This window comes from Plasmodium knowlesi (genome assembly GCF_000006355.2).
Source record: "Plasmodium knowlesi strain H genome assembly, chromosome: 12".
Taxonomy (NCBI): Eukaryota; Apicomplexa; class Aconoidasida; order Haemosporida; family Plasmodiidae; genus Plasmodium; species Plasmodium knowlesi.
The window spans coordinates 1,134,994-1,156,366 of NC_011913.2; the positions used below are offsets into that span (position 1 = coordinate 1,134,994).

A 21,373-nucleotide genomic window follows, 5' to 3' on the forward strand; every position below is an offset into this window, starting at 1 on the left:
TCAAAACATCCCATCCTGCACACACACAAATTTGGACCAATGCGAATGCTTTTTTTTTTTTTTTTACGTCGTATCTGTTGAGTGCACACCAAAGAGGCTGCGTTTTGTGCAAAAAAAAAATATATTTTCCTACTCGAATGTTACTTTTTCCGTGTGCTCATCTGCCCCCACTCGCTGCTAAAAGGAGAGCAGAATGCCCCGGATGTACTCACGCTTCTCCCGGTAGCTCAATGTGTCGAAATATTTTGTGTTGAGGGGGCGCACATTATAGCCAAACAAATGCAAATGGTTAATGACGATTTTGGAATCGCCCAGTTGTCTGATTATTTCATTTCTCGTGGTATCCTGTGTGAGCATGATAACTTGCCTTTTGTCTCCCCTTATTAAAATGTCCAACATATATGGGCCATAAATATCAACTGAAATATCGTGGCCAACGTCCAACTCATCTAGGATTTGAGAAACGGACGAAAGAATTTTGGAGAAGGAAAACATATTCTCCTTTCTTTTTAAGAAGAAAATTTTCAAACATTCCAAGACGCAAAATTTAGGTAGATCATACTCCATCCATTTGAACTGTATCATATGAGATAACCATAGCAAGCAAACTTGATTTTTCTTCTTCTCCCAATAAGTACTTTTTCCAATTTTTCTCCAAACGAATGAGAAGAAGTACGTATTGACATGATACAAATTCGATAGAACTAACGCGTAGGAAATATTAATTGCTGTTTCTTCATCTATCTCTTCAATGTAATCTTCCAGATAGTTCACAGCTTTTGTGATGCACTTCTCGATTGCCTTGTGTTGAAAGTGGAAAAAGGCCAAAGACTCCATTAAAATGGACACCTCTTTTAGGGTTAAGGAGCACTCCCTTCTGTCAATATAATGCTGGTGAAAATATGGCTCAAACTTTTCTGCCCCTAGAACGATACACCTGTGGAACAATAAATTCATCCTTTTGAATGAATTCAAAACGAGGAAAATATCTTTGTAGGAAAATTTATCAAAATTCTGCTCCATCAACTTGGAAAGGTGGAAAAAAAATCGATCATGTTCTAGTGCAAAAATTCGATGCTTGGAAAACGCATCAGCTATCATACTGAAATTACTGGGTGTCAGATACTGCGTGTAGTAATAAACGATTTTCTCGCTCATTTTAAAGAAGGAGGGATTGTACACATAAACGTGTTTGTAAATTTCTATGCTTTGGAGGAACAGGTCGAGGTTTAGGAAAATGGGGCAGCAGTAGACGGGCCTCTCTTTTGCGGGGGCGGATTCACTTGGGGGCATGCATCCTAAGGCGCTAGCTAAGCTCGTACCTACTACACCATTCTGTGCATAGATTTCCTTGTTCTCCTGGACTGAGATATCTCCCCTACGTGGCGCGTTCCCCGTTAACTTCACTTTCTCTTCGAATACCCTCCCCAGGGGGGCGGTTAAAAAATTCTTTTTCGAAAAATATTTTTCACTCAAGTTCAGAGATGAAAATATTTCATCACTCGACAGGGGATAGTTCACATCATACTTATAATTCATGTAAATATAACTTCCTACCTGTTCATGCAAAAATTCCGTCCTTAATTGGATAAAGTTATTTAACAAAACGGTGTTTATCAGCCTGTTATATATGTCTAGGTTGTAGTACCCAGCCCAAATGTACGTGTTAAAGCATTGAAGTAGTAACTGGATAACAGAATTGATCTGCACGATTTTTTGATTACCATTTTCAAACTGTTCCTTAATATACGTGTCGAAATTTTTTAGCGGATTCATAAAAGAATTGAAGAGGAGGAAGTGCTTGTAATTTAACTCCTTCAGGGATATCAAAATGTGGCAAATAGACACTACATCAAAGTGTTTTCTATTTTTGTATATATCATCTATGAGCAAGTTAAATCGTTCATCTCTAACTATGATTTCCTCCACTTTTCTGTTTTTCTCAAAAAAATTTTCACTTTCTAGTAACTCCTTGTTTTTTAAGACGTCAAAAATGTGCTGATACCTTTCTATTAATTTTTTTTCAATTTTATCAAATCCGGAAAGTTCTCTACTTTTGCACAGGTGGAAATTGCTACTACTCAGTAGACCTTCGTCCGGTTTACCTGGAAGGTTAGCTTCTCGCTTGTCTGGTGCATCTTCTAAGTGGTTTCCTCCCGTTACATGTCCTGTTCCTTTTTCTCCCCCTTCTTCTGCCTTTACAAATTTGTTTGTGTACCCTCTAAACGGTATTCTCACATCACTTTCGCTTTCTCCTTTGGCTTTCCTTTTCTTCCTGTCCTCAATAACAAAACCGGCTAGCATTCGTATAGCCGTTATCAAGTTCTGTAGGAATAAAGCTCCCCTGTGCGTTATAAGTATGGAGAGAATGTCTTCGTACGTTTGGCACTTTAAGATGCTCCTATCCATCTGCATGCATATTTCGTTTACATAGATCATCGAGTTCGTTTCGTCTAAAATTTTTTCAATGGAGTTCGTTTCAGCGGGGCCCTCACTTGAGACTTCAAACTGCGTTAGCGATTCTGCGGATTGACTGCACTGCGCAGTTGCGATGATTCTACTTCCCCTACTGGGGCATATGCCAACATGGAATAGCGAATCATTTTTACATCCGATCCTGCTCCGATATCCCACCACTGTCACGCTGTGGTGAATTTTTCTTGTTCTTTGCTGTGTTCCATGAGGACTGAGGACACTTCTCCTTTTTATGACATATACGAGGCCCCTCTTTTGCCCCTGTGTGACCAAGTCTTTTCTCTTCCTATGTTGGATCAACTGAAGTAGCAATTTTCGTAACATTTAAAGCTGCTTTTTCTTTTCAAGGAGGAGCTCTCTGGCATGGTTATGACGATCACACATGTGCCCCTTGCGTGGGTGTCAACGTTAATGCGAATGTGGATGTGCATACGTTCGTGTATATCACCCCGTGTATCTATGACACAGTGCTCATATAACTTCCAAAATAATCCTCCTCCTTTTCGTTCAAACGAAAGTTACTTCCCTTTGTTTTACAATTATTTATGGAGAAGGGTCCTTTCCAAATATTCGCGCATAGGAGAAAAATAGGGAAACAACTGCTGTCACCGCTTTCTTTTTTTTTTTCTTTTTTTTTTTTTTTGCGTACGATTTGGTGATGGTGCGAAAAAAGAACCTATGTTGCTATACTATTTCACGATGAATGATGAAGTGTTTTTTTTTTTTTTTTTTTTTTTTTTTTCTGCTCCATCTGTACCAAGGAGGAGTCAGTAAAGTCCTCAAAAATGCATTCATCAAAGATGTTGTTTTTACCTTGGAGAGAAATTAAATGAATCCGTTCTAACCTTTCACGCAGTGCACATAAGTGAGGAGGCTCTTCTACGTGTGTGCTTGCCGTGGAAGAGTGGTTACACGGGCGGGCGTCCAACGAAGGGCAGAAATTAGCGCACGAGTGGCAGGCTGGATTTCTTCAGCGGATATTTTGAGTGGCCATTTTATGTTTCCCATTTTGAGAAACCTTTTTGCGATTCCCAGCTTGCCCCTACAACACTTATATTTTCCAGTGAGCCAGGGGAACGCGGAGGGACCCCCCAGATGAACGCGCTCCATCCCTACAGCGCAGTTATGTGCAACCCTCTTCTAAGCGTTATGCAGATGTAGGTTTGGTGCGAATATTTCTATATGAATTAGCTAGTGAATAGTAGCTAGGGGGAATCCGAGAATTGGACTCATGGAGGCGAAAGTAAATTCCAGTAAGCAGAATTACGTGTACACTGTCACTTCTGCTGCAGTCACACTGGCGAACTCATTTTACCACTGTGCAAAGAAAAGTGATAATGGCTTCGTTCCCCGTCCGAGTACCGTTGGGTTTGGTCGCACGATATTTTCGTGCTTCCTCACCTCTCGAGGCGAGAAGATACATTACCTGTCACTCCCTTCGAAACCAAGGGAGCTTAAAAAGTGTGGATGACGAAGCTTTCAATTTGCTTACATCGCATTACAAAAATGGGAACTGTCTAAACTTATCCGTAAGTAATAATATCATCCCAAAATATTTACGGGAATATTTTTCACTCGACTTGAATAAAAACCTTTCCTTTGATGTGAATCATTTAAAAATGATTGAAGACATGGCATTAAGTTTGTTCCACTTGGAGCCAAAATATTGGGGATGTACATTCGGCGTAAACAGCACTGTCGATTACCCCCCCGGAGAAGTAGATCATGCCTTCATTTTCACTTTATTTCGGAGCCTCACTAATTGCAAAGGTAGAGTAATGAATATCAGTTTTCCCTTATCACAGGAGGGGGAAGCAAATAGCCCCCTCATAGAAAACTATCATGACTCCGTTAATGTAAAAATTAAAGACAAGATCAATTATGAGGAAATACACAAAATATATGATGCTTTTAACCCTGATTTGGTATACGTGGATGAAACGAACAATCCTTACAATTTTAATTACGATTTTTTTAGCAATTTGAAAGACATAAACAAATGTGTAGTCATTACAAATATGAGCAATAAGGGTAGTTTAATTTCACAGAATTTGATTCCCTCACCTTTTAACCATTCTGATGTTGTGTATACCTATTTTAATGAAAATATGAGGGCACATAACTGCCATGTGATTTTTTACAAAAGGGGATATAAGCAGGTGGACACGAAGGGAAAATTAATCCATTATGAGTATGAAAAAAAATTGAAAAATTATTTCCTCCCCATTCGGGTAAATAACACAATTTTGTCCTTTCTGACGTCCTTCAGAATGATGAAAAATGCCGAATTTAAGGAATACGTAATTCAGTCTAAGGAAAACACGCGTGCACTTTTATCCCACTTAAATAAGGATTTTTTTAACATACAATATGCACAAAATAGTAACTTCCTAAATTTAAATTGCACAATTTCCCCTTTTAACGTGTACGAATTTCACCAATTTTGCAAAGAATTAAATATATTTTTTGACATTCTTAATCCATTTAAATATACGCAGAAGTCTTTTAATGTTGGAACAAATTATTTGACGAGCATGGGTCTCCTGGAGAGTGACATGAAGACTGTAGCGGAATTCTTAAACCGCACTCTTTCTCTATATCTTTCTGCAAAGCGGCTAACCAACTGCGCCAATGATCAATTTGTTCAATTTTTAAAACACAGTTATGTGACATCTCCCAATATGTTGTCCCTTTCGAACGACATTTTTTGTTTCATTTCGTCTTTTCCGGATGTGCACAGTTGATTGGTTTTCTTACCCATTGCGTGTTTTTTTTTTTTTTTTTTTTTTTTTTTTTGTGTGTGTGTGTAACTTAATTTTGCAAATGTGACTTGTGACAAGGAGTATTTGAACCATTTGTAGGGTTCCTTCTGTTTCCTTGTGTGTAATAAGAAGGGGTAGAGCAACACAGGAATGTACATGCAGCCACTTGAGGCGTATGTGCAAAGGTGTATTTCAGTGCATTTCCATACTTATTCATCGTTTCTCTCATTTCGCTGTTTCCCACGAACAGAAAAAAAGAAAATACACGTCAAAAGGAAAATACAGATCAAAATGAAAAAGGAATCCCCAGCGTGGACATGGAACATACAGAGTGGGCTAAAATAAAACACCCAAACGGATGCTCATTTAACGGGACATGCAAAAATGAAATGACAGTAGACATGGTGTGAAAAAGAGCCCCCCCTTCCATTATCGCGAAATATGCTCTGAAATGTACTTGGAACATTTTTTAAACTTTTTCATATGACACAATAAGGTGGTACAACGTTCGTTCCACCGTATGTCTTCATCACCAAAAGAGTGTACACTCAAGCAAAAGCCAGTTTGCAGATGCGGATGCGAACAGAAATTCACACAAATATGCGAACTCATTCGCAGGTGAGTACACACCCGAGATTTCCTCCACGCATACTGAACGGTATCGAGGGGAAGACACAACTTTTGCTCATCGATCCATTTGGTAAAGCTGGTCAGGGGGGTAAAAACATCCAATGGTGCTAATTCATTAAAGAGGAAAGGATCAACAGTCGCGTGTGCCAAGAGGTACACACACAAATAGCACTTACGCAAGCAGCCGTGAAGAAACACTTTTTTCGCTTAAAAGAATTCGAAGGAGAAAAAACTGAAAAGGCAACTCTTTTGTCATTTAAAAAAATAAAAATATAGCATTTTCCTTCACATGCGAATGATACTGAATACAAATTTAAAAGAAAACGCTTTTGTGTCCCTTTCCCAGTAGAATCATCCTTAAGTCCCCCACAAAAAAAAAAAAAAATAAATAAATAAAATAATAAAATAATAATACAAAGACAGAGAAGCTGGTATATGTGTGCTAAATGAATTATTAAAAATGAAGGGAATATTTGCATAACGTGTTAGAGCAGAAGTTCTGCCTCCTTCTTTTCTCTCCACTCGATTGCCTTTTGTCTAGCTAGTTGAACGGACTTATACTCTGAAGGGGGAGGGCGGGGGAAGGAGCATACATATGCGAAGAATCAATGGAGAATAATCGCTTGGAACGCTCACAAGGCGAATCCAAAGTTACTAGAAGCGCGGATAGTTACGCTTAAAAGTGAAGAAGTGCTAAAAGGGAGACATTCACACAGACACGGACACACACATATATATATATATAACTACATGCACATATAACTACGCACACATGTGTACAGTTCTCCACTCTGTTCAATTGGCAGATTTGCTTCCTGCACCTCCAGCTCTGCCTATAGCTATGCTCATCTCTTCTATCCGCGCCTCCTCCTTTACCATTGACTGAAAATCCCTTGGTCTGAATCTTCCCGTTTTCCTTCCAGTTCGCCCTCCAGAGCTTCCTCGACTTGTCATAATAAACCCCCTTTCGGGCCTCAAAGGATGCAACAACCCCGTCTATCTCGAGGTCGTAGTACCCTGTTCTCTTCTTCGGCTTAGGGTTCGAGTTGGGGTTTACGGCAGTGTTTAAATTTTTTCCCTTGTTATTTTCTTTCTTCTTTGCGCACATCTTTTTGACTTTCTTCAAGGTATCATTTGGTGAAGAGGAGGTTCCATTGGTAGAGGTTCCACCGCTTGTTGTGGCTATCACGCTTGGTGAAAGCACCTCATTTGGTATGACTACTCCATTCTTTTCTTCCTCCAGGTCACACAAGTCAAAGATGTAGGTGGGGATTTCCATTGCCTGGATGATATACGATTTATGTTTCTGGTTTTCCAAAATGTCCAAAGAATTTAAAAACTTCTTAATATCCATAGACTTGTTAAAATTCTTCCTATACCAGGGTTCGGTAAATTCATTCATATTGATATAAATATCTGGGCTCTTTTCTAATGAAGAGGAGTATTCGTAATTATTTAGACATTCCTGCGTAAATATAAATGGCTTGTAATTAGGTTCGTGTACCTTCCTTAGTTCATCTAACTCGTCTACAATAATTTTCAGCATAAAAAAATCCAAGTGCTTAACAGTTTCGATGTTTAAAGATCGAAATATGAGGATGTATATTTTTAACTCCTCTATACATATGGTCATAATTTTTTTCCAATGAAAAAAAAAATTCGCTTCGTATTCTCCCCAGATAGGTATCTTTTTCCTTATTTCTAATAACAAATCGTAGCAGTTAATTTGGTGATGTAAAAACAATTCCATGTGCACCTTTTTTCTCGTCAGGCTGTTCAATTCTATATATTTTATTAACTCCTTTTTGTAGTTTTCTATAGAATTCGTTTTGAAATTCTTATTTTTTTTCTCTTCTCCTATTATTTGTTTTCCATTTTTAGAGTCGATTTCCTCCTTGATCTTTTTATCTGTACTTTTCTCTTGTCCATCTTCTTTTATTCTCCCCCACTGTAGAGAATCACACCGTCTAATTTCCTCACTTCTGCTTCGGCATACATTCCTCTGTTTATCTCTTCCTCCTTTGGGTAGCTCTTTACAGTAAGCGTCCTCCCTCCCAGTTTGCAACTGGCCATTATAGAGAAAGGCGTCCTTCCCTATGTTCATCCTTTCGACAACTTCTTCCCCTTCGTTTTCATCATCGGTGTCGGAAGGTCTCGATTTATCCTTCACATAATTGTTCAACGTAGATTCATTTGAAAATGGGTAACTAAAATTGATGGTTGCATTTGTCGTTGCACTTGTGGTAGTCACCCCGTGGTCATTTGGTAGCCCACTCGCTCTATCCACATCATGCATATTCTCTGTCATAGGGGTAATAAGTTTGTAATTTTTCCGCTCCTTCCCCTTCTCAAAATTAATTATTTTGTTAACGTGTGTCTCCTTCAAATGTTCACTATCATCAAGTGTCATTGTGTCCCCCAGATTATGTGTATTAATTGTTTGCTCGTCTAGCATTATAGACGTTTCATAATTTATATCATCGCTTACTCCATTTCTGTATTGAATCATGTAGTTGTTTTCATTGTCATAAAAATTTGAATTGTCTCCTTTGTACATATGGAGCGGTTTACTTTTTCTGCACTTTTTTCTATGCGTATGTTGAAGGTTTCGTTTTTCTCCTCGATCCTCATCGCTGCAATTGCTAACTTCGCTATCGCTGCTGACGGGGACTCCGTTGCTAGATGCACTCTGACTTCCGCTCCTGTTGTAACCCAATGTGTTGTTCGTGTGCCTCCATTTCTGTTTGTTCCAATCTTCACCGTTACACACCCCACTTGGATTGTTCTCCACTAACGAATCCCCACTAGACATGTTACAACTTTAGTTAATTTCTCCCTTGTGCAATTGGTTGCATATATGATAGACCCTTATGGCAGTTTACCCCCTCCGTTTATTTTATTATTATTTTTTTTTTTTTTTTGGAGTGCTGTCTTTTGTTACTCTCCCCCTTTATACAACTGGTTGGAGGTAATAGATCAATTTTGTTTCATTAAATTGAACCACTTTTTTTTTTTTTTTTTTTTTTTTTTTTTTTTTTTTTGGCTAGCTGCGATTGTTCATTCGGCGTATTGTTATAATAACTTCCTGTTTCGAGAATAATTTCTCCCTTCGCCAATATGCACGCATATACCCCTGTTTATGTGCATGTGTGTTTACATGCACTTAATGATCTAGATGGAAAACAGGGGGGAAGTGTTCCCTTTTTTTTTTTTTTTTTTTTACAAATTTGGAAGGTCCCGAATATACTGTGATGCGAATTTACCTTCACGCTGTGCTGGTGATGCTAAAACGGCATCATGGCACAAGCATGAAGACACGTATGCGTACAGTTATGCGACTGTACCTACGCGGACACGCACCAATGTAGTCGTTCAGCCAACACAGCAAACAAATGTTAAAAGACTGAATTAGTTAAAGCTAAATAACAAGGACATTGCGCAAATATTTAAAAGGGAAACGAGAAGGACGTTTACTTGATGGAATTCAAACTGTATACACAAATGGGAAGTTAAAAAGAAAAATGAGCAGAGCAAAAGGTAAAGGGAGCAGGAAAAATCACAAAACGAGAAGAGCAAAATGTAAAATAGGTAAAGTACAAAGAAATATTTAAAACCGAAAAAATGTCTTTAATGCATAGAGGGGGCATAACCTCGTTCATCAGATAAAGTCGCGCAGAGGGGGTACCTGGGTAGATGACTGATCAACAGGTTGCAACTCCGCGATTGCACCTTAACACATGGTTGCACATATGCAAATTATTAAAGAAATAAAATCATGGCCTCATTTTTACGTATGCACAGAAAACCTGATTCATATGCGCATGTGTATTGATGTGTGTGAATGTGTGTGTACGTCTGTAGGTATCTGTAAAGGTGGTGCTACGAGGCGAATAATCAGATCGAAAATAAAATACTATTGAACGAAATCAAATATAAAGTAAAACACAACAAATGGAGCAAAAAAAAAAAAAAAAAAAAAACAAATGAACATAAATACATCTGCAACGTTTTAGTAATGTCGATTTTTTTTTTTTTTTTTTTCTTTAATTTTCCCCCCCACACCAGAAGAGCTTCAAATTACATTTTGCAAAATTATCCGTTTGTGTATTGAATGCTTAAACACCCCCTCTAAATACACAGCAACGGTTGCAGTTGTGAGGGCAGAGCGTTAGGGTTGCACGATTTGTGGCATGCAAGCCGCTGTTAAAATGAACACAAAACCATATTAAAATGTATATATAATAAATAAACCAGTTCTGCAAAAAATTTACTCCGTAAGCATATAAAACGTTTCTTGTAAAAAGAAGGAAGGAATCCCTCTTCATACACAATAATATGTGCCTCATTTAATTAAAAATTTTTGTGTTACATGCCACTGCCTTTTGAGTTGTCTGATTAAGGATTAATTTGTAAGGACTTGACATTTGCGTGTTTTTTTTTTTTTTTTTTTTTTTTTAATTTCTGTGCAAAAAAGTTGAATAGAACAAATGTGCCAGTTGTCAGTAAAAATGTAGTATGTGACAGAAGGAAAAAAAAAAAAAAAAAAAAAAAAGAAGGGGAAAATGCTGCCAAATAATTTAAACAAAAAAAAAGAATGATTATCCTTTGAGTCTGTTGTTAATGTGCGGTGCGATTTTGCAGGGGGGGTAATAACCGCAGTGTAGGTCCAGGGGGTGAATCAACGAACGCACCAAATGGGTAAATGTGGAAAAAATTGAGCAAATAAAGGAGCAAACAAACGCATGAACAAATGTGCAATCAAACTCGTAAACAAATGATCAAACGATCAAATGATCAAACAATAAAACGAATGAATGTGTGATGCTGTGCAATTTACTCACAAAACCCATTTCGAAAAATCGACTTCCGCTTTAATTTTACTGTTTTTTTTTTTTTTTACTTATTTCGGGCGGCAGAACAAATAGGAATAAAAAAAAAAATGGTATACACACGAAAACGCATAATGATGTGTGCCTTGGCTGCTAATTTTTTTTTTTTCTTTTTTTTTTTTTTTTTTTTTTTTTACACCCATCCTTATTGTATGTTGATAAGGCTAGTGGTGAGGTAAAATATTTCCAGCGTGAAAATCGGCTTCTATATTTGGAGAAAGGGCGGAGAAAAAAAAGAGAAAAATTCCCATACGTGGACCGTTATGCCTACAGCGTAGTGGAGCGAAGCCATTCGTGTGTGCTACAGAGCTAGTTAGGCACTCTTTGGAGCTATTCCTATGCTCCCCGTAGCTAGTTTGTGAAGCCGCTTAGCTATTTCTACGCGTTCTGAATTTACCTTCTACCTGCATTACCTTAATTTGAAGAGCTCCCTTCCCTCATACTGTGTCTAAAACGGATGCATTCGCTTTAAGGGTGGGCAAACAGAAGGGAGAATGATTAAAGAGAAAAGTGCTACTCTGTCACTTTGATAATTATGCATGTGTACATCCTCGCCTCAGTGCCTTGCCCGTTTTTGTGGGAGAGGGGACCTCACCCATTGGCATGAGCGCATATGTACTTATAAATAAATGAATGCATGTGCATTTAGCAATGCGATGATGGCGTAGTAATTGACAAAAGCAATCCATTTAAAATGCGAAGCGCTTAAGTGATATGTTGTTCATACAAAGACACGATGCGTTTCTCCGCGTGAGAACAAGCATATATAATGCGACCCGTTTTCCGTGCCTCTTGTCGTTATTCTAAATTTTCATTATGTAAAGAGAATCCATAGGGCAATAAGGAACTCCCATGAATCGTCCATTTGGCAGGCATCTCTGCGGAAAAACGATCCATCATCCCTCGTGGGCGGTGTAGAAGTGTATGCACAATGGTAGATTAATTTTGCTAAATCAATGATTAGGTAAAAAAAAAAAATGTGTAAATTATTAACGCGCCTAATTTTCGTATGTTTAAATGGATGTACAACTCCCGTTTGGAATGTGCCAAGAGCGCATTGATTTTTTTTAAGAAAGCCAAAAAAATATATATATTTAACCATGTAATCACAGGCGTTTCATGTGTACACATATATTCTTTGGGCATAGGTGGGAACATGACTGAGACCCATCACAGGTGAAAATGAGAAAAAATATATATATATCAAAATATACTATAGTCATTAATTGATTAAATAAATCAACCCCCAAAAAAAAGTATAAAAAGAACGCAGAAGCTTTTTTTTTTTTTTTTTTTTTTTTTTTTTTCACGAAAGGTAACCATAGCAAATAAAATGCAACCGTACTTTACTCCTTATGTGCTTCTAGTGCCCAGCTAAAAGGTCGCCCCTTTTGACTGTTCAGTGTTGCCATTTCCAAAATGAAAAGGTGTACCTGTTGCCATGGGTGTACAAACTAACAGTTAAAAGTTTAACAAGGGAAAAAAAACAAAATTTTAGGGGGGAAGTGAGAGGCCAGAAGAGTCCTAATTGAGTTTGAAGGAAGGAGTGTAGAAAATGATGTGCGGCGTCTCATCATTGGTACAAGCCATGGAAGAAGAAGGGATTCTAAAAATTATCTGTAAAGTTTATTATACCGTTGGATGTTTTGTCCTCCTTCTTTCTTTTCATTTTAAATCAATAAATGAATGGTCCCTACATGGGAAGAATTTGTACATCAAAGTTGAGAAGGGTGATGCGGATGGGGAAAAATGGAACTCCACATTTTCAAAGCTGAGGGGGAAGATAAACCACATGACAATTTCGAAAAAGCATTTCTCCCATTTTTATGTGATCGGCCTGGTTGTAAATTCTGCGTTGCTCATCTGTGTAAGCTATATTTGCTATAGGGGCGCAGAAGTACATATGCGTAAAAATACGCACATGTGAACACACACACCCGTGAGAGCATGTATACGTGGCATCCCAACACATGCGCGCTCTTTTGCTTCATTTCCGTAGGACCTCAGTCAGCATGCCGTGAGTGAACAAACCGGTAATGCACACTCAATGAACCCTTTTCTGCAATATAGGAAGAGCATTATAATTGGACATGAGGGTGCATACATGTGTTGGTCTAAAAATGCAGAGAGGGAACTGCTCCAAGGAAAGGACGCCTCTAATTCCATCGCCGAAGAGTGTATTGTTACATAGGATGATATTTTTCTTTCCCTTTTTTTTTTTTTTTTTTTTTTTTTTTTTTTTGTAGTCCACCATTGTATCTCCATAACGAACGTTTTGCTTCATGTTCAGTTGCTCAGAAGGCTATTTGAACAGCTGTTCATCGTCAGGACGACGCCGAAATCGGTCATGCATGTGTTTTCGTATCTTTTGGGCGTAACGTAATGGAAGCTGGGGCGGAAAAAATCTATCAGAGCGAAAAGCAGAACATCGCGGAAAACCTTACGCGTCACACCTCCATAGCGTGATGACCCATTCTCCCCAAAGTACGTAACCAAGTGAGAAAAACAAATTAGAACACCTTCTCTTTGCCCCCCCCCTTTCAGCTTCTACCTTGTGACGCCCTATTCCCTCCAGAATAATGACAAAAGGGAGTATACATTGGTAGGGTTACTCCCTGTTGTTGTGTTTCTGTTGGGGACATTAATTCAGGTATGTATGCTCCTCCATGCATAGGTGCCCGATTTTCATAATTACTCTCTTCTCCCATTTTATCTAAATGGGATGAGCCATATGCATACAAATTTGCAGATAACCACACAGAGGGGCCTAAACCTTATATATTCTTTTCTATGCCACACTTCAGTATGATTCCCATGTCCGCTTGGCCAAGCTTCGTCCCAAAGGTTTGTTAACAATTCTGAGAGCAAAGTTGGAAGTATGTATATCTGAATGTACAAGGTGTAAAAGGAAAGAGAATCTCATTTCATTTCGATTTTCTCCCTTTTCTAGGAGAAAGGAAGTTAGACAGCCCCTACAAAGTGCCGCACGGGGGCCTTTTCTACTTTGTGAGTTGCCCGCATTATTTTGCCGAAATTTTAATCTACCTGTCCTTTTTGCTGCTGAACTGGAATTTTATCAGGTAATAAATTGCGTGCGTATCGGGAGAGCGCATGGTGAATTGGAAAAACAATAGAGCGGAATCACAATAAAATTGCCAAGCGTGACACATTTCTTTTCCCTCCTCCTCCATTTACTTCAGCTTGCTTAGCTTCACCTTCGTTTTCCTAGTTCTAATAAAAAATGGTAACTATCATTTCGACGTTGCGCGAATAAGGGGAGATTCATCTGTGTGTACGAACTCCTATCATTACATGAGGACGTCACTATATGACGCTGCTTTCCTCTCTTCCACAACTAGGCTTGCAAACGCACAAGTGGTACCTCAGGACAGCTCGAGAAGCATATCCCAAGTAAGACAATATGTGTAAACGCCTAATCAGTTTTAATATATATATATATATATATATATATATATATATATATATATATATAAAGATTATCCCGATGTTGAAAAAAAAAAATTATTTCTTTTCAGACAAAGAAGGGCTATTTTTCCGTATATCTTATGAACACGACCAAGATGAACCTGCCGAATTGAAGGTCATCTCAAGAATGACATAATTTTATCACAGCGCAGATGATTACAACAAGGGCATTTTTTTATAAAAATGTTTTATTCCTCTTCGTCCATCCTATGACACCTTGCCGTTACAACCATTTTAATTCCTATTGCAATTTGTGCAGAGACTTAGTAACATCGGTTCGCACATGTTATGTTTTACCGACTATTCATAATTTTCAGCACCCATGTTGCTTTTCAAAAGCTTCGTGATATATTTAAATAGGGTGGAAGGAAAAAAAAAAAAAAAAAATTCCAGTTGAACCTTGCCCCCCCCTTTTGCAAAGCACACATGCAATCAAGTAAGACCAGTTCGCATCAAATGGAGCGGGTAAGGGAACCCTTTCGCGGTACACTTAAACGAAGTGTTCTCACATCATTGTACGCAAATGTTCTAGCAGGGGCACTCACGTGTGTGAAGCCATTTTAGGGATGCCATAAATCTTCCTTTCTTCATGAAATTGTTTTATAAAGTGATAATTCCTCACAGGGAGGAAAACCTTGTAATGGAGAATTACATGCGGAGGATTTTTCCTCCATTTTTATTTAACAAAATTGGTGCATATACAAATGCTATGGTAATCATGCCTAAGATGCACATGTAGACACTAATTTGACCAAACGGGTTGCTAAAAAGATGGGTCATTCCCATCAGCACAGGGACATGCACTGGTCGATTAGGGAATCCATGTCGACGCCATTTGGAAGGAGCTTCTCTGGCACGATGACGGATTGGCAACACATTTGACACATGTCTGTAAGACACTCTTCTTTATTAGTATCAGTTTCGCATTCCTGTTTCAATTCATCATTAGGAGATTCAATGCAAGACTTTTTAAGGAAGTTAAAAATTTCCGACGTCTGCACAATTTTGTCATCTAGCTTTTGGCACAGCTCAACGCAAGCTCGCTTATCCTCCTTCTCAACTGAATCAATATTTTCACAGCAGAAATTGCAAAAGTTATTTGTGCAATCCGAATTATCTTCCTCTCCGTGTTGATCACAGTAAGCCATTCGGTCAACAATATTTTTGTGCGTAGCGCAGTAGTGGATATTTCGTTTTACAACATCATCTTCTTTATTTTCAAATGAATGCTTTTCAATTTCTGCATGATTAATTTGGCTAGCTGGAGGAGTATCTTCCCCTTTTGTGTAGTCAACATGGTTATGCAGTTGTTTGCGTCCTTCCAACATATTTTCTTTCACTGTCGAAAAAAGCGGCATCATACTTTCAATCCCCACGGAGGGAGTAGGACTGTATGGCTTGAAGTCAAAGGGGTGTATGAAAATATGACTAAATGCAATGTCATTACAGTTGTTTGATGTGAACCCCACTTGTTGTCCTCCTTGTAAGTCTAAGCCGATTAAACTAAAAATAGGATAAGTCATTAGACCGGTGCCCATATTAACGTTTATGTCGGAAGAGGTAAACGATATGGTGATGCGATTCCAGGCGTTTTCTTTATATCCGGATATGATAGATTTGGCTAGTAAATGAAATGTTCCATTAACATTTTGTCTCAAACGGGTAAAATTGGGTCCTACTTCTAGCAAGGTGTAATTCTGAGAGTCCACAAATTTGAAGACTGCACCTACTACTCCACTGGTGCATTTGGGATAGATAGAAAAGTTGAATATTCCAGATTCGCATATTTTTTTCTGTAAGATAGCAATAGAAGGAATTTCATTTGGAGTGTCTTCTGCTTTCATATTGGAGTTTTGCAAAATAACCTGTTTTTCATTTGCTACATTTGTGGCGTAGCTCCAGTTGGATGGTCCATTTAGCGCGTTCTCTGGATCGAAAACGTTGTAGGACTTGTTAAATTTGCCAAGGAAATATTCTTCATATACGTTACAAGTCAAGGGGGAGATGTTTTTATGTACGCTTCCTCTGGACAAGCACTCAACAGATTCAACTGTCGGGTTGGTGAACTCAGCAGAATCGATTCCGTATGTGTAAAACCCAACTGTTCCGGCTGAATTGAAGTCATCATTTACAACCATATCAGGAGTGGGTAATTCATATAGAGGACCAGCACTTGGAATGATGCTTATTTTTATCTTAGCCCCAATGCATTCTATTCTAACGACAAACCAGGTATTTTCATCAAAACCGGCATCGGTAATAATGGCTAGTTCTGTTGGTTCCTGATTTTCAAATTTTAGTAAACGTTTAAACCCACTGGAAGGAGAGTTGTTCATCTCTAGCATGTAGTAGTTATATTTGTCCTGCGCTCTGAAAATAATTCCTACCGATCCTGTGCCCTTCACGTAAATATACGTGGAAAACACAAAATCGTAGAAAGACTTATATCTTAAGAAGGCGTAACTTCCGGAGAATATGTCATCTGTACTGGTGGCATTCATACCGATCATGTTAACGACGCGAGCATTCTGAGAGAGTGTGTTTCCCGTCATACCTTCTTCAAGTGGATTTTCGGAGATGTCCCATTTCCCCCCTTTCTGAAGGTGCACAGAATTTATTACTTCAAATACGTTGTATAGATCTTCCTTTCCAATTTCACCGTTCAATTTCCATGTGTCGAACTCTTTTTGTCTGAGCCTTTCATCTACTAACGCTTCCAATTTGTACTTCCTCTTTTCGACCTCCGATGTAACTTTGGACATTAGCAATTTAATCGTGTGTGATACTCTCCGTACATCTTTTAACGTCTCGTCGGACAAAAGTTCGATATTTTTTTCAAACATTTCTGTGGGTTTTAGATACCTCCTGGCATTGGAAATTATGCTAATGGCTTGTTTATTTATTAAAGCTAGAAAGGTCGGATCGGTACTTCCAACTTGCTTATTCACAATGGTGACCAAATCGTTTATGGCATCTGCAGTCGATGGATCCACATACAAGTTCTCTTTTTCCTCTGTGTTATCTCCAATATTGTCCATTTCGAGAAAGGTGAAGTTGTAGTGCAGGTCAGAATTCCCCGGACATTTTGGTGGCACATTGAACAGCTTGAATGCAACTTGTTCGCTCTCGCTAGTGTAACTTTCTGAGATGATGCCATTTTGAAAAACGCCTTCATATTGTGCTAACGCGTTTACTACTCTGAGACGAATTAGGTAGTGCTTGTCATACACACCCGCGTGGATTGCTGATAGGCAGATGGAACTTTCATCCGAGTATATGTTGGATTCTCCCCCGATGACGGACTCTTCTGTTTCCCTCTCTAAGCAGTCATGTGGACACTTAATTAGGTACTCATTCCCGACCATTTTTTTAATTTGGTTATTTTCCTTTAGGCTCGTTTTGCAGTTTAGGTTCAAAAATGGTTCTGGCAAATTGATGGAGTTTACATTATCTGAGCAGACAAATGCTGACATTTCTGAGTTGGAAGAATCGAAGAAGACTACGCCTTCGTTGCTTAACCCAAATGTGTTTCCTGTCGGGGTTCCATATTTTGAGACAATAGCATGGACGTTTTCTTCATAATCTAAGGAGAAGAATAGCGACTCGTTTTCGTCCTGATCGTTGTCATCTATCTTGACACTTCCTCTGATAGCTAGCGGAACAGGGTTCTCTATACTTACATCCATAATTCGAAACAAATTCTTGAGCGCATGCAATTGACTTTCGTGATGTAGTTGGATAGGACTCAATCCATAAATCGCACACACATTTTGCACATCCTTTATTTTGTTAATCAAATTTGAGTCTACCGATGGAACGTAGTAAGTAGCGCCAATATTCATATCACAGTAAACTCTTAGAACATTTTGCGAACAGGCAGGTAGAACATAATAAAATCCTGAAGGAGAATTAGGTAGCGTTTTCTTCAAATGGAAACAATCATCTGCTGCATTTTCAGGGGTCTGTCCCAATTCCTTCGTCGAAGTAGAATAATTGTAGCTAAAGGAATTTCTCCTGATAATTTTCTCTGCTTCGTTAATAACATGGTATATATTTTTCAGCACCACATTTTTTATGTTGGCTATATCATTATGTTGCTTTTCCTTTTCACTTTTACATTTTTTTAGTTGAGGATTAAGTTTTTGGATTTTCAAAGCTTCGTTTTGTATCTTCTCTGCGTATAGTTGTAATTCTCCATCTAGTCGCTTCAGTTCTTTTCCTTCCTGCATGTTTACTTCGGAAACGAATTCGAAAAAGTACTTGTCCCTCGCATCTTCAGAATCTTTGACCGTATCACAGTCCTCTACCACTGATTTAACTCTGTTGGTATATATAGACAATTTTTTAATACCATAAAATAAATTTTCATCTTCAGAAAACTCAGGATTAGGAGCCATCAATTTGAACTTTACATATTGTCCTTCAAAACTGTGTAAGTTATTAATTGTGCTACTCAGAAAATTTGCCAAGTTGCTGCTAACTTCTTTGAAGTTCTGTCCATCAATACTTATCATAATTGAGTATTTTGTAGCTGGAAATTTCCAGTCAATAATACATTTTTGCAGTTTGTATTTACTTCCTAGGTTAATATTAAAATAAACTGCATCTGGAGCTGTGTCTATGGTAAATGGTTGTGAGACCCAAAATGTATCCAAATTCCCATCAACAGCTTTATCTGTGGAAAACTTTTTATCTTCCCTGGATAGGGTAGAATCCGTTTGTTTATTTAAGGCTACATCTATGCTTCCTGATTTTGGTCCATCTTGAGATAAACAGAAATTTCCCTCTCTTAATATTTTTACCTGATTATTTGGTAGTAACTGCCAACTACTACGCCCATCGTTGTGTTCCAAACTTGCATTGCAATCTTCCATTGTTACTCTCCCCCCATTGGCCGTCATGTTGTCCTTCAGGCTCATGCACAAATTAGTCACCGGGCTGTATATCTGATTTTGTGCGTTCAATTTCCAGAGGTCTCTTCCGTCTAGGTAAGACATGGCCGTGATGCACCCGTCCAGCACTACTTCGTTCGTCTCGTCTACTTGTAGACACAGATCTTGCGTCACGTTGCTCATTCCACTTTGTATCCTTAGTGTCGGATCCCTAGATCCAAGAACGTTTACAAACTTGATTCCGAAATATCCGTGGATCGGGCGCCTCATGCTGAGCTTAATCGACTTCGCCACCACCACGTGATTGAAGATGATGTTCTGCACGACATCGCCTACGGGTAGAAGGAGGGGGTGTTCAATGTTATAAATTAGGTACTTCTGATAGTTCGATTAGTTTTAACTCTTAGGGGGTATTTTTCCCCCCCATTCTTTCTGCCACTTTCGAACATTAATGTTCTGCAAGAGCTTACCCGCACGGGACTCGATCACCTGGTAGGGCACCACCTCTTCGTACGGTTCGCTCCCATCGTAGCTAGCTAAGACAGAGACTTCCCCAGGGGAATATGCCCAATGAACGATGATTCCGTTTAACGATCTGACATTTTTTAAATGCCCTGTCCAAGAAATGACCTCACTGGCAGTGTGTTTCCCTTCAGAGCACCAATAACCTGAACCCCTCGTCAGCGCGTTATCTGCGCCGTACTGCGGTAGCCCATTTTCTCCGATGCTCGCAAAGGTTGATGTGGACTCGCAATTGTCAAACTTGAAAAAGGTATTGCTTATGTCATTTTCAGCCTTCACCAAAAGGAAGAATAGCACGGAAAGAACCAGTGCGTAGGGAAAAAACACTTTTGTCATAATTGTATTGTCAGAAGAAAGTTCGAAGGGATGAGTCAAACGGACAGAGAGTAAGAGCGAAGTGGCAATAAAGCGGGAACCACGCGCCAATTACGGTACAAGAAAGAAAAGAAACACAAATAAAAAAAAGTTATATACACTTATAGACACCCCTCACATACGAACAAAGAATTTGGACAAGTCAATTTAGTAATGGGAGAGGTAAAATATTTTTACTCATATATAAAAAAAAAAAATGTGAACAAAACAATGAGAAAACTTAAAACATAGAAAGGGATACACCTTTGGTATCTTAAGTGAAACACTTGAAAGTTCATGAATGTGTCCAGGGGGTGAAACAACTTATGTTATGTGGGGCGTTAAAATGAAAAGCGCCTTGTGCAAAGGTAAGAAAAAAGATAAAAAAAAATCAATCATACAAATGGCAGACAAACGGAACAAAGACAACAGACAGACCAACAAATTTATGCGCAGTGAAGTATGAGTTATTCTGGAAACTGCAAGAACAAACACCATACGTGTGAACGCGTTATTCTGTGTAGACATATACACAAGCAAGTATTCGCTGAAATAACAACACTTCGTTGGTCCATTTGTGGAAGCTACATTTCTGTGTGTGTGTTTTAATGTGTATTAGCCTTTTTCATTAAGACCCTGTTAATTGTTAACTTGTGTACAAGTGTGTGTGTGTTTTTTTTTTTTTTTCTTTTCTTATTGGCGTGAGCTTTTTCCATGTTTGCACAATGTCCCTACAGGAAAGTACACATTAAACTTGACCCCTAATTTTCTTTTTTTTTTTTTTTTTTTTGAATTTCAGAACATACACGTAACGGGAAGAAAAAAAAGGAAAAAAAAATTATACATATGTATACACCTGGATACAAATATCCTCATCCAAATTTGCACCTGTGTGGTTTGTCTGTACCAGGGGAGGCACTTCCAAATTGTAAGACGATGCACCGAATTTACGTTGACAAGATAAATACAAATTGGACGCAAGAATAGGTAAAAAGAAAAAAATAAAATAATAGAATACATGACAGGCGGCGGAAGAAAAAGGCCGCAGTAGGAAGATACCTGATAATAACTGGAAAGCATTTTGAATCATCCTTTTCCTTTGGAGTGAAAGAAAATTTTAACTTTTTCCATCCATTTTTTTGGATACCTTATTTTTACTAAGCAAATGTGAAATGCCTGAGGGACAACCCATTCAGGTGTATTTTTTGTGTTAATACATGCGCATTTGCTGCATGTATGACGCCGTACAGACAAGAAAATTGTTGCATACTGCTGACTTCAAAACCCATGTGCAAAAAAGTAGGCATTATTTTTAAACAAGCCATGAAAAAAAAAAAAAAAAATTTTATGTAGAAAGGACACC

General features: G+C 38.4%; 5 protein-coding genes across 5 annotated transcripts; 2 read left to right on the forward strand and 3 right to left on the reverse strand.

Moving 5' to 3' along the window:
- Positions 1 to 177: 177 nt before the first annotated feature.
- On the reverse strand, positions 178 to 2,799 carry PKNH_1225600 (conserved Plasmodium protein, unknown function; the record flags this gene model as incomplete). Its single annotated transcript, XM_002260273.1, has 1 exon — positions 178 to 2,799. The coding sequence occupies one exon, from the start codon at positions 2,797 to 2,799 to the stop codon at positions 178 to 180; it is 2,622 nt and encodes an 873-aa protein (XP_002260309.1).
- A 1,013-nt stretch (positions 2,800 to 3,812) lies between these two features.
- PKNH_1225700 (serine hydroxymethyltransferase, putative) lies at positions 3,813 to 5,219 on the forward strand (the record flags this gene model as incomplete). Its single annotated transcript, XM_002260274.1, has 1 exon — positions 3,813 to 5,219. One exon carries the CDS (start codon positions 3,813 to 3,815, stop codon positions 5,217 to 5,219), a length of 1,407 nt encoding a protein of 468 aa, XP_002260310.1.
- Positions 5,220 to 6,352: 1,133 nt separating this feature from the next.
- PKNH_1225800 (AP2 domain transcription factor, putative) lies at positions 6,353 to 8,679 on the reverse strand (the record flags this gene model as incomplete). The annotated part of the gene is made up of 2 exons (XM_002260275.1): positions 6,353 to 6,429; positions 6,744 to 8,679. 2 exons carry the CDS (start codon positions 8,677 to 8,679, stop codon positions 6,353 to 6,355), a joined length of 2,013 nt encoding a protein of 670 aa, XP_002260311.1.
- A 3,635-nt stretch (positions 8,680 to 12,314) lies between these two features.
- On the forward strand, positions 12,315 to 14,326 carry PKNH_1225900 (polyprenol reductase, putative; the record flags this gene model as incomplete). Its single annotated transcript, XM_002260276.1, has 9 exons — positions 12,315 to 12,623; positions 12,756 to 12,789; positions 13,003 to 13,135; positions 13,301 to 13,406; positions 13,561 to 13,600; positions 13,707 to 13,836; positions 13,957 to 14,000; positions 14,116 to 14,167; positions 14,293 to 14,326. The coding sequence occupies 9 exons, from the start codon at positions 12,315 to 12,317 to the stop codon at positions 14,324 to 14,326; spliced, it is 882 nt and encodes a 293-aa protein (XP_002260312.1).
- Positions 14,327 to 15,027: 701 nt separating this feature from the next.
- On the reverse strand, positions 15,028 to 19,992 carry PKNH_1226000 (uncharacterized protein; the record flags this gene model as incomplete). The annotated part of the gene is made up of 2 exons (XM_002260277.1): positions 15,028 to 19,466; positions 19,605 to 19,992. The coding sequence occupies 2 exons, from the start codon at positions 19,990 to 19,992 to the stop codon at positions 15,028 to 15,030; spliced, it is 4,827 nt and encodes a 1,608-aa protein (XP_002260313.1).
- Positions 19,993 to 21,373: the final 1,381 nt, after the last annotated feature.